Here is an 11601-nt window from a genome sequence, read left to right as displayed (position 1 = left end):
TCGGGGTGATGGCTCAGTCTATGGCGATAAATGTTTTCCCACTCTTTAAAAGCGAAAAGCAAAGAAGCAATCAAAAATTAATGGGCAAAAACACCAGCAGGATGAATATTCAATCGAGAGGGTGTCAACATTAAGATCTGATAACCCTGTGATCATTAAAAAGAGAAAGTCGGTGGAGCGTTTACACTTATTGCAGGCGACTGCCAGGGGGGGTCCCGGCTTCTTTGTAAACTAAATGGCTGGAGAAAGATTAAACAAGCCAGCCTAAAAGACTTCGATCATTGTAAATTCACAACAAGAGCGGCGGCGACGCTCGCCATGAATCACAGCAATTATTTCACGTCAAAAGCTCCTCCATTGATTGGTGTTACATGTACAAAAAAAAAAAAATGTCACTGCCAAACGGGCGGCGGCGTGGCTGTAATTTCTGGTTGATCATAACTTGATGGCTGCCGCCGCGTATAAAAGTTGCATGTGCTGCGCGCTTCGCTTCAGATCCATCATTAAACCCGCTCCCATATCAACAGCAATAAAACTTTTCCGAGCCCCGGATTAACCTTGCAGACAGAGAAATACTGCTCCGGTATTCAGATCAATATTGTTCCCCGGGTTTGGAAGAAGAGCAGGGTACCCCCTCAAGGCCTTTCGGATCTGCCTCCTGATTGGGGGGTGGGGCTTAAGCGGTGGATGTGCGAGGATGCTCCACGCCGGGCTTATCAATACTCAAATCCTGGTGAGGAACGAGTGCCATGGAGAAGGCGAGGATCGATTGAGCGCGCTGAGCTCTTTCGCAGCTGAAGCCCGAGCCGAGCGGCACTGCTGACAAGTAATTGACACTGACAATCTGACTCTGGATCAGTATCAGTGGCTCAGGGCTCAGGCTCCCATCTTCCCTCAGCAAAAGGGGGAGAAGTGTGTGAATGTGTGTGTGAGTGTGTGTAAAAAGAAAAAAATGACGAGAGAATATTATTCAGCCATCCAGAAGCAATGCCACTGGCTAGTGTACCTAATAAAGTATGTACAAAAAAAAGTTACATAATATAAGACAGGAAGGAGATGTGGCTGGGCCTACATTTGTGTACGAGACATTTTCTCTCGTCTTAACCGGCGGTGCCCACAGCGCTACACGGGCGCCGCTAAACGGCCTTTTGATCAAAGAGTTGGAATCAAAAGGAGACACGCCACTTGCCCTCTGGCCCTCCGTTTGGCACGCGCGGCCCAAAGACGTGCGGGGACGAGCTTCCTCGGTGAGATTTACGGAGGAAAAAAAAAGGTAAAAGAGCGGCGTGTACGCGGGACAAAAGGTGTGGGCTTAGAACCGTGCTGGAGGTGGGCTTTTTCTTTTCCTTTTCCCTCGTCTGCCGTTCTCTGAGGGGGCCCGTTTACTTTGCCTGGCCTGGACTGGGCTTCCAACAGGATGCTTGTTAAATAACACATCCTGCATGAGGGGAAGACTTGGAAATACTTGTGTCGTATTGAGTTACAGTTTTTAATACTTTTTTGAATTTATTTCTGCACTGTTTTATCTGTGGATGCTTATTAAAGCAAAATGTTGTATGGCCACAATTTTTTTTTTTTTTTTTTAGCTACAAGGTAAACCGATGAGAGACAATATACGGTATTGCCGTTACAAATGCTGAGTTTAAAAGGTCGGATTTATTTATTTTGGTGGTTGAAGATGTAGAATAGCTTTACTTTATATCAGGGGTTACCAACATGGTGGCCGCGCTTAATCCCCAAGGGCCACATGAGTAGCCCCGCAAACCTGCAATAAAAATAGCTCGCCCGTTGATGGAACACGTGATTTCATTCATCTGAAAATGTAAACACTTGCAGAGATTTGTAACAAAGTAAATAAAGTGCTGGATATTGATATTTATCTCTTTCCTACCTTGTTAAATCATTGAATATGGAGCGGAATCAGGGTCAGGGTATAGATGGATGTCATTCATAATCAATAACATCATTAAAAATATGGCTGCAACTAGTGATTATTTTAATATTGGATGTATCCGTCTATTTTTTTCAATTATTTGATGATTTTGCTGGAAAAAACAACTTTTCATCTCTTTACTCAAAATCATGAATTGCTCTGTTAGATGTCAGGAAAAAAAAAAAGACAAAAATGTTGGTCTTTGACTTCCTGAAAACTGATAGTTGCAGAAGACAATGAATCTGCTGCTACAAAAATCGGAGAACATTTGCTGAGGATCCGGAAAATTCATCAAAACAGTCGACTTATTTGAAAATCCATTAGTTGCCATTAATTGTTGCACCTTTGATGAAAAGTAATTTGAGTAAATTTGTTATTTCAGAAGTGCGTATCAAACTGGTGGCCCTTTTCCATTTCTCAGTCCACAAGCTGTACTGTCGTCATTTCAAATGACCCCTGACCCCCCCATTTATCTTGAGAACATATATTTAGCTCGTACATAAAATAAAACATTTGAAACATCTCCAAATTATGAGACAGTAAAGAGTACAAACAGACACATTACTAAAGCATATTGTTAAATTATATATAGTTGTGCCTATTGGTTGTGTGTGTTTAGATTGCAACTATGCTCTTCAAATATGACTAAAACTACATTAAATCTTATTCATCATCATACCTAATGTCTCACTAATCACATCACCACACTAATCAATCAACTTACTCATTATAGGCTATAACTGGCTCATTATTTAAAATTTCAAGTCAAAATGTCTCATTATCACTCTTTTTTTTTTTTTTTTTTTTTTTTGTAAGTGTAAATTTCACATCACACTAAATGTGTGGGAACGGCAAACCCGTCAATCACACGTACCGGGTTCTTTCTCATGGCCCCGCCCACTGCCCGCGCCGCTCTGGGGTTTCCCGCCATCTCAGCCAGGCGCTTGTAGGAGACCGTCTCCCCGATTTTCACGTCTCTGAACAGGACGTGCAGCACGCGGCTGGTGAACGTGTCTGCAGGAAAAAAGGAAAAAAAAAAAAAAAAACACATGAAAAGCTGATTTCCTCATTTCATCAATCAATGTGAGTTGACAAGAAATGAGCAGGAAAATTACCACTTAGAGCACAACATGGACAGCTGCATTGAAGTACACAAATCAAAAGTTTGACACATTGATCTATGTGGAATTTGCCATCAAGCTTTACCCGCTTCCCATCTCAACACATGGAAGTCCCTCCATTTGACCTTAGCACCAGTAATAATGCGGTACAGTAGCTGATGTGGGAAAATTATTTCCATGGCAGGAGAAAAAAAAAAAAAAAAAAAAATCTAGGTTATGCACTGAAAGGTCACAGCTAAAATTAAAAAAGTTGGCTCCTTCATTTAAAAGGATTAAGAGAGGCCAAAAAGACGGCAAATCTGCTCCAGATTTTTAATAATAATAATTTGAATGTTGCATACCATTTGTGGCAGCGGGATGACTTTGAGGTTAATCAGACCAATTTGTCCTTTTAATTGCTTTCTATTCAGAGTAGATTCATTATATCATCTCCACTTAAATGGCAGAATTCTTCAAATCATCCGCAGCTTAACCGGCCACATTAACAGCTCTGATTTCATTAGCACTTTAGCAGTAGCTTTATCTTTTTTTTCTCTTTTCTCGTGGATTACCAGACAGTGGCAGCGAGGCGTGTTTGCGTAGGCTGCGATTGATAAAAAAGGAGAGAAAAAAAAGAGAGTCGCTGTATTTGAAAAAAAAAAAAAAAAACCTTGAGACGCTCCGACGACGGCGAGCTTTTGTAGCGAGCGAACAACACTTTGCGCGCAAGCGAACACGACGCGGGGAACAATGGTCTCGTTATCAAGCGGGGGTGAACTTTGTCGAGTATACACAAGCGCGTGTACTCAGTCATGAAAATTCAATTAGTGATCTCCCATTCTCTCTCATTTATATGGTCTAAGAGAGCACATGACAAGTGATCTAGGAGAAATCCCTCCAAATTGGCATTGTGTGAAAACATGTCACACCCCCGTCTCACTTCTACAGAGTGAACATCCTTTCGCTCCCCAGGCTCCCTTTCCGCTACCTCGTAGTCACTCTCCGCTACACAAAGCCACGCCAACAAGGCAATTTGCCTAAACTGGGGGGAATAAGTGTAAAACCTAAAGGGGATACGTTTGATTGATGCGCACCCATGTGAGTTCTTTGTCTTCAACAAGGCCCGTAGGTACTGTTTAATAATTTTTCAGGTAATAATCACGCTGTCAACGAGATGACGGGCTCTTAGACAGAGCCAATGTTATGACGAGGGAAGATACACCCCCCCCCCACCACCACCACCACCAACCACCACTCCTGTCGCCGCCTCCCCAAATTTCTTTTATGCATTACTCCCCCCCACACAAAAGCAAGTCACTTTTGCCCTGCATGATGTGCATATTGATATCGCCTTGTCACTGATGTGCAGACGACAGTTTGCCCAGACTTTCGCGGTGACAAATCCCGCGTCGACGCTTCCCTGCAAACAACCCAAAATTGGCCTTTTTTTTGCCCAAAAGCAGCAACAAGCTCGTGCTGTTGTTTACCTTATACCCAACGCAACTAATTCCAGGCAGCCTCTTTTCCCCGTAAGACGGTGAAAGAATTGCACTGCAAAAACTGAAATCTTAATTAAGATATTTAATTTCACCTAAATTTGCTTATTTTGCTCTTGACAAGTTATTTTTTTTACTTAAAATAAGATTGTTAGACAAGATCATTCTATTTATTTATTTTAAGATAGTTTATTTGAACAAGCAGTCTTGGCGTTGAGTGTTAACAGCCTAGTTTTAAGTACGAGAAACATTTTCCACATTTTAAGATGACTAACCAACATCAAAGGCCCTGAACTGAGGTTTCATAAATTGGATTGTCTATAAGATTTTGCATAATCTAGTAATAAGATAAATGAGGGAAAATATGTGTGAAAACAACCAGACAAAAGTGCAATGTATTACTTTATTGTAAGCATGAATTTTTCTTGTAAAAAAAAAAAAAATCATCAGTTTGTGGCTCTTTTGTTATATTGAACAAGCTTATTTTTTCCTCTTTCCAGTAAATACGGTAGCAGTTCAGTGGTAGAACGTCTACCCTGAGACTGGGAGGTTGTGGGTTCAATTCCTGGCTTGGTCATACCATATACAATAAAAAAAAAAATGGGACTCGTAACGTCCCTGCTTGACACTTTACTTGGTTTTAGTCTAAAAAATACTATTTTCAGGACCGCTAAGGTTGATTGTCGTATTTGTCAAAATCTTACAGGTAAAATTGTCTTGTTCTGTTGGCAGATATTTTTGCTTATTTGGAGCTATAATTTTCTTATTTTACTCGTATTTTTTTTTTTTAATGTTTTTAATTTTCTACTGTCCTTTTTGCGGTGTGCGCCATCATCAGCGTCGGTGACGGACGCTCCGCTCGGGTCACTCTGCGGCGAGCGGCGGTTCCCTCAGCCCCGTACTTCATAAACAGCTGTGTCGGAGGTCAGGACCCTCTTTAGATGGGGTGCAGTGATGTCAATTGTTTAAATAAAAGTTTACACACATGCCCATAATTATGTCACAGGTCATTACCTAGCAGGATGCCAGGTAATAGAGCGCGCAGGGCTGCGGGCCGAGTCGGATCGAAGGGATCTGGCGATTATGAAGTTATCGACTCCTATGATTGATTTGCTCATTATTTTGGATATGAAAGCAATTTGGAAGAGGGGAGGGGAGGACGCGCAATAAAAGTGAATTCCATCAAGCGCGCTAATGATGGATTGAGTGCGATGACTTCTAGCTGACAGTCACCTCGTCGCGCGCGCGCGCACAAAAAAAAAAAAAGAGGAGAAAAAAAAACGACAATGGTGGAAATGCAGCTACCTCATTATCCTTTGTGTCTAATGGGAGGGAAGACTTTGACTCCCAGTCAAAGTGTCTCTGGAGTCTTGAAGGATCGGCGCGTTTGAAGGCTGACGGGGTGCTGATGATTCTCTGATTATTCGATATTCTGAAAACGTTCATTTCCCTAATTCCTCTCCACATCACAGGGGCCGGGCCTGGTGAGTGTCTCATCTCGGCCTGCGCTGTGCACAGGGGGAGGTTCGGGCTCCTGCAGGAACGCAGTCATCTGGGCTTTGAAGAGCGCCCCTGTAAGCTCCCCCCTCGCCCGCAACCACCAACCTACCGTACCCCCCCCCCCCCCCACCTTTCCGCACGTTCCCTGCGCCGCTTACTGAGACTAAGATCCTCTCGTCTGTTACATATGGATGTATAATTAATGAGATAAGAATATGCGTCGTTTTAAGAACCCACGATGGCGTCTGTGTTTTCCTGGAGGTGGTGCGCACACGCGCACACACGCACACACGCAAGAGCGCGGATGACACGCGCGCGCACTCGCCATCCCGGTACCTCAGAGGACCAAACTTGCGTGTGATGTTGCGTCTGACAATCAGTCAAGACGCGGCGGGGAAAAAAAAACCGGCACCTCGGCTCTCCTTTCATGTCACCTCTGCGGCGCAGGTATATGGTGACAGCTAATATGAAAAGTGGCTTGTTTTGTCAGAAACGTGTAAATAAACATGGCAACACTTCAAGCGAAGGTCACAACTCAATATTACATGACAAGTGTAGCGAGAGCGCTGTCGCGTTGAGGCTCTCCCGCAAGATAACTGAGCAAACAAAAGTTGCTTGTCACAGATTGTAATGACCTGATTAAACTTGTTTTATATTTCTTCTGGCTGGTTTGCTTCCCAGGCACGAGTCGCAAAAGCTTCATATTTATGAATTAAGCGGAAAAAACAACAACACATCCCTCTATTGTCCTTCCTCAAAAGACAAATACTCTCGATGCAAACATTTAACATTTTTATCCACGCGTGGCCGGCGGTTGCCACTACGGAGAGCAATCGGGCCCTAAACCCTGTATTTACCGAGCCCCAAAACAACAGGCGAGGGAGGCGAGGTGCAACACGGCACAATCACCTATTCAGATCAGGTACTAATGAAGAATTCCATCTATCCTGAAATTTAATTAAAACCCCAAAGACTTGAGATGAGATGCGATTTGAAAGAGCCCGGGGCTGGTACACAAGCACTTGGTGGCGAAGGGAATCGCACTGAAAGGTGATATCGTAATTGGTCCTGATGTATTTCTGCATTGCCTTTGCGGGAGCGCGGGACTGTGGAGCTGTATACGGGGGTCTCCGCGGAGTACCTGCTCATTGAAAATGCCATCACTCAAGCACTGCGGGTCTGCATGAAATTAGAGGGAAAGTGAGGCCTGATTGCAGGGGAAGGCAGACACAATTGTTAAATGCATATATTAGGGATTTCTTTTTTTTCTTTCTCCGTGCGGAGGTGCGATTCGCCGTCTAAATGAGCGCTTTGGAAAATCTTTAATGCGACGCTGTGAACTTTCCAGGTTCAAAAAACGGCTAGCGTTTAGCCGATATTCAACATTTGGACGAATATCGCCATCGGCCATCTTGTACAATCATACGGCCAATAATACATCTATTTAAAAAAAAAAAAAGTGTTCAGGTGGAAAAAAATGAGGGAATTACTTATTTAAAGCAAAAAGTTGATATTTTGAATTTGGTAACTTCATTATTTTTCATGTACAATTAATACCTTTAAAAACAAAATTTTCCACTTGCTGTCGACTGAAGATGACATCACCTGTGCTGAGGATTTAGGTAACGACCAATCATGGCTCACCTGTTTTTTGGGTTTGGTCAGTAAACTGAGCCACGATTGGTCATTACCTACTTCCTCAGCACAAGTGATGTCATCTTCAGTCGACAGCAAGTGGAAAAATATATTTTTTAAGTTATTTAATTGTACAAGAGACATAATGACGTTATCAAATTCATTCTGGACAACATATTAACGTTTGACTGCTGAAAATGGATCAATGAGCCAGAATCCCTTGAAATTTTCATTAATGCCTCCGACCCTGAGAACTCTTTCACCTTCTGTCTTTGTTTGAAATGAAAACTAAAATAAGTAAAATTTTAATTCTTCAGATATTTTGCAATAAAAAAAAAAACTATTTACTGAAGCAAACAATAGGGAGCTATTAAGTTTTTATTTAACTTTTGAAGACATGCTACTACCCCCGAGAAGATCCCGGAATTTTTGTTAGATTTAAAACTCCAATATTTTACAAACCCTAAACATTGTTCAATAAACATATGCTTATAATAAAAAAAATTATAAGAGCTGGAGTTGGTATTTAAATTTTTTTTGATGCGGCTCCAAATATCGGTTATCGGCGTCCTTTACTACTAATAATGAAAAAACCTTATCGGTCTATTTTTATTTTACAAACCCTAAACATTGTTCAATAAACATATGCTTAAAATAAAAAAAAAAGAATAAGAGCTGGAGTTGGTATTTTTAAAATTTTTGATGCGGCTCCAAATATCGGTTATCGGCGTCCTTTACTACTAATAATGAAAAAACCTTATCGGCCTATTTTTATTTTACAAACCCTAAACATTGTTCAATAAACATATGCTTAAAATAAAAATAAAAATAAGAGCTGGAGTTGTTTTTTTTTTTAATTTTTGATGCGGCTCCAAATATCGGTTATCGGCGTCCTTTACTACTAATAATGAAAAAACCTTATCGGTCTATTTTTATTTTACAAACCCTAAACATTGTTCAATAAACATATGCTTAAAATAAAAAAAAAAGAATAAGAGCTGGAGTTGGTATTTTTAAAATTTTTGATGCGGCTCCAAATATCGGTTATCGGCGTCCTTTACTACTAATAATGAAAAAACCTTATCGGCCTATTTTTATTTTACAAACCCTAAACATTGTTCAATAAACATATGCTTAAAATAAAAATAAAAATAAGAGCTGGAGTTGTTTTTTTTTTAAATTTTTGATGCGGCTCCAAACATCGGTTATCGGCGTCCTTTACTACTAATAATGAAAAAACCTTATCGGTCTATTTTTATTTTACAAACCCTAAACATTGTTCAATAAACATATGCTTAAAATAAAAATAAAAAGAATAAGAGCTGGAGTTGGTATTTTTAAAATTTTTGATGCGGCTCCAAATATCGGTTATCGGTGTTTTTTACTACTAATAATGAAAAAACCTTATCGGCCTATTTTTATTTTACAAACCCTAAACATTGTTCAATAAACATATGCTTAAAATAAAAAAATAAAAGAATAAGAGCTGGAGTTGGTATTTTTAAAATTTTTGATGCGGCTCCAAATATCGGTTATCGGCGTCCTTTACTACTAATAATGAAAAAACCTTATCGGTCTATTTTTATTTTACAAACCCTAAACATTGTTCAATAAACATATGCTTAAAATAAAAAAAAAAAGAATAAGAGCTGGAGTTGGTATTTTTTAAATTTTTGATGCGGCTCCAAATATCGGTTATCGGCGTCCTTTACTACTAATAATGAAAAAACCTTATCGGTCTATTTTTATTTTACAAACCCTAAACATTGTTCAATAAACATATGCTTAAAATAAAATAAAAAAAGAATAAGAGCTGGAGTTGGTATTTTTAAAATTTTTGATGCGGCTCCAAATATCGGTTATCGGCGTCCTTTACTACTAATAATGAAAAAACCTTATCGGTCTATTTTTATTTTACAAACCCTAAACATTGTTCAATAAACATATGCTTAAAATAAAAATAAGAGCTGGAGTTGGTATTTTTAAAATTTTTGATGCGGCTCCAAATATCGGTTATCGGCGTCCTTTACTACTAATAATGAAAAAACCTTATCGGCCTTTTTTTATTTTACAAACCCTAAACATTGTTCAATAAACATATGCTTAAAATAAAAATAAAAATAAGAGCTGGAGTTGTTTTTTTTTTAAATTTTTGATGCGGCTCCAAATATCGGTTATCGGCGTCCTTTACTACTAATAATGAAAAAACCTTTTCGGTCTATTTTTATTTTACAAACCCTTAACATTGTCCAATAAACATATGCTTAAAATAAAAATAAAAATAAGAGCTGGAGTTGGTATTTTTAAAATTTTTGATGCGGCTCCAAATATCGGTTATCGCGTCCTTTACTACTAATAATGAAAAAACCTTTTCGGTCTATTTTTATTTTACAAACCCTAAACATTGTTCAATAAACATATGCTTAAAATAAAAAAAATTATAAGAGCTGGAGTTGGTATTTTAAATTTTTTTGATGCGGCTCCAAATATCGGTTATCGGCGTCCTTTACTACTAATAATGAAAAAACCTTATCGGTCTATTTTTATTTTACAAACCCTAAACATTGTTCAATAAACATATGCTTAAAATTAAAAAAAAAAAGAATAAGAGCTGGAGTTGGTATTTTTAAAATTTTTGATGCGGCTCCAAATATCGGTTATCGGCGTCCTTTACTACTAATAATGAAAAAAACCTTATCGGCCTATTTTTATTTTACAAACCCTAAACATTGTTCAATAAACATATGCTTAAAAAAAAATAAATAATAAATAAGAGCTGGAGTTGGTATTTTTAAAATTTTTGATGCGGCTCCAAATATCGGTTATCGGCGTCCTTTACTACTAATAATGAAAAAACCTTATCGGCCTATTTTTATTTTAGAAACCCTAAACATTGTTCAATAAACATATGCTTAAAATAAAAATAAGAGCTGGAGTTGGTATTTTTCAATTTTTTGATGCGGCTCCAAATATCGGTTATTGGCGTCCTTTACTACTAATAATGAAAAAAACCTTATCGGCCTATTTTTATTTTACAAACCCTAAACATTGTTCAATAAACATATGCTTAAAATAAAAATAAGAGCTGGAGTTGGTATTTTTTAAAATTTTTGATGCGGCTCCAAATATCGGTTATCGGCGTCCTTTACTACTAATAATGAAACAACCATATCGGCCTATTTTTACTAGCATCGTTTACCAACTCCACACAAGCACAATTAAAGACTTTTGTCTTTATCCGCCACCGCGCGGCGTGAAAGGACACTAATTGTCCTTTTTTTTTTGTTTTTTTGTGCCGCACTCGTTCCGAGGGCCGAGGTGGCTGCCCGGCGGCCGACAATAAGCTCATTCAAACTTTACCACCATTCACATGTTCTCATTAAAAGAGAGTGTGGGGGAAGAGGGAAAAAAAAAAAGGCGCTTCCTGTCTGAAAATGTCAAGAGTGGAATTCGATCAGTTTCAAAGAATGTGCCAAGAATCATGGGAAAGCTTGCCAAGACTAACACGCGTGGTAAGAGCCGCCACAGATTACTGAACCAAGTTACAGCTCTGTGTTCTGTTCTTCCCCTCCCTCTCTCTCTCTCTCGCAGCTATAAAATACTTCATTATAAACACAGAGCGCCAGTGAGTGTAAGTGATGTAACTGACAATTAAGAGTGAAAGGCTGATCCCGGCCACGGCTCTGCAAATATTTATCCATGACAGACCTGCTCCGAGGGCGGGGTGGTGAAAGGCGGGCGGCGGGAGACTCCCAGTGCTGCGCGGATCGGCGAAGTACGCCTGGAGCCATTCGACGCAGCGCCGCAACTCGGGGCTGGTTTCCGCCCGGCCGTCGCGGACCACGCGGCAGCTCGGGGGGGCCTGGCCGCTCCTGCGGGGGAAGGGGGGGGGGGACGAGGTGGGGGATCAGAGGAGCAATCACAATACGACATTCCT

At 39.9% G+C, this 11601-nt stretch overlaps 1 protein-coding gene across 18 annotated transcripts in view; it reads right to left on the bottom strand.

The window, feature by feature from the left end:
• LOC144061098 (methylated-DNA--protein-cysteine methyltransferase-like) overlaps nt 1-11601 on the bottom strand; it is a 237800-nt gene that overhangs the window by 106198 nt on the left and 120001 nt on the right. For all 18 annotated transcript variants that reach the window (XM_077581193.1, XM_077581192.1, XM_077581191.1 and 15 more), the window contains 2 exons: nt 11373-11536; nt 2808-2947 (listed from right to left, as the gene is read on the bottom strand). In XM_077581193.1, the coding sequence (XP_077437319.1) occupies nt 2808-2947; nt 11373-11536 (304 nt within the window). The remainder of the gene's footprint in view (nt 1-2807; nt 2948-11372; nt 11537-11601) is intronic.

This window comes from Vanacampus margaritifer, chromosome 12 (assembly GCF_051991255.1).
Source record: "Vanacampus margaritifer isolate UIUO_Vmar chromosome 12, RoL_Vmar_1.0, whole genome shotgun sequence".
Taxonomy (NCBI): domain Eukaryota; kingdom Metazoa; phylum Chordata; class Actinopteri; order Syngnathiformes; family Syngnathidae; genus Vanacampus; species Vanacampus margaritifer.
Note: the sequence above shows the minus strand (reverse complement) of the source record. Positions and strands in the feature narration are given on the sequence as shown.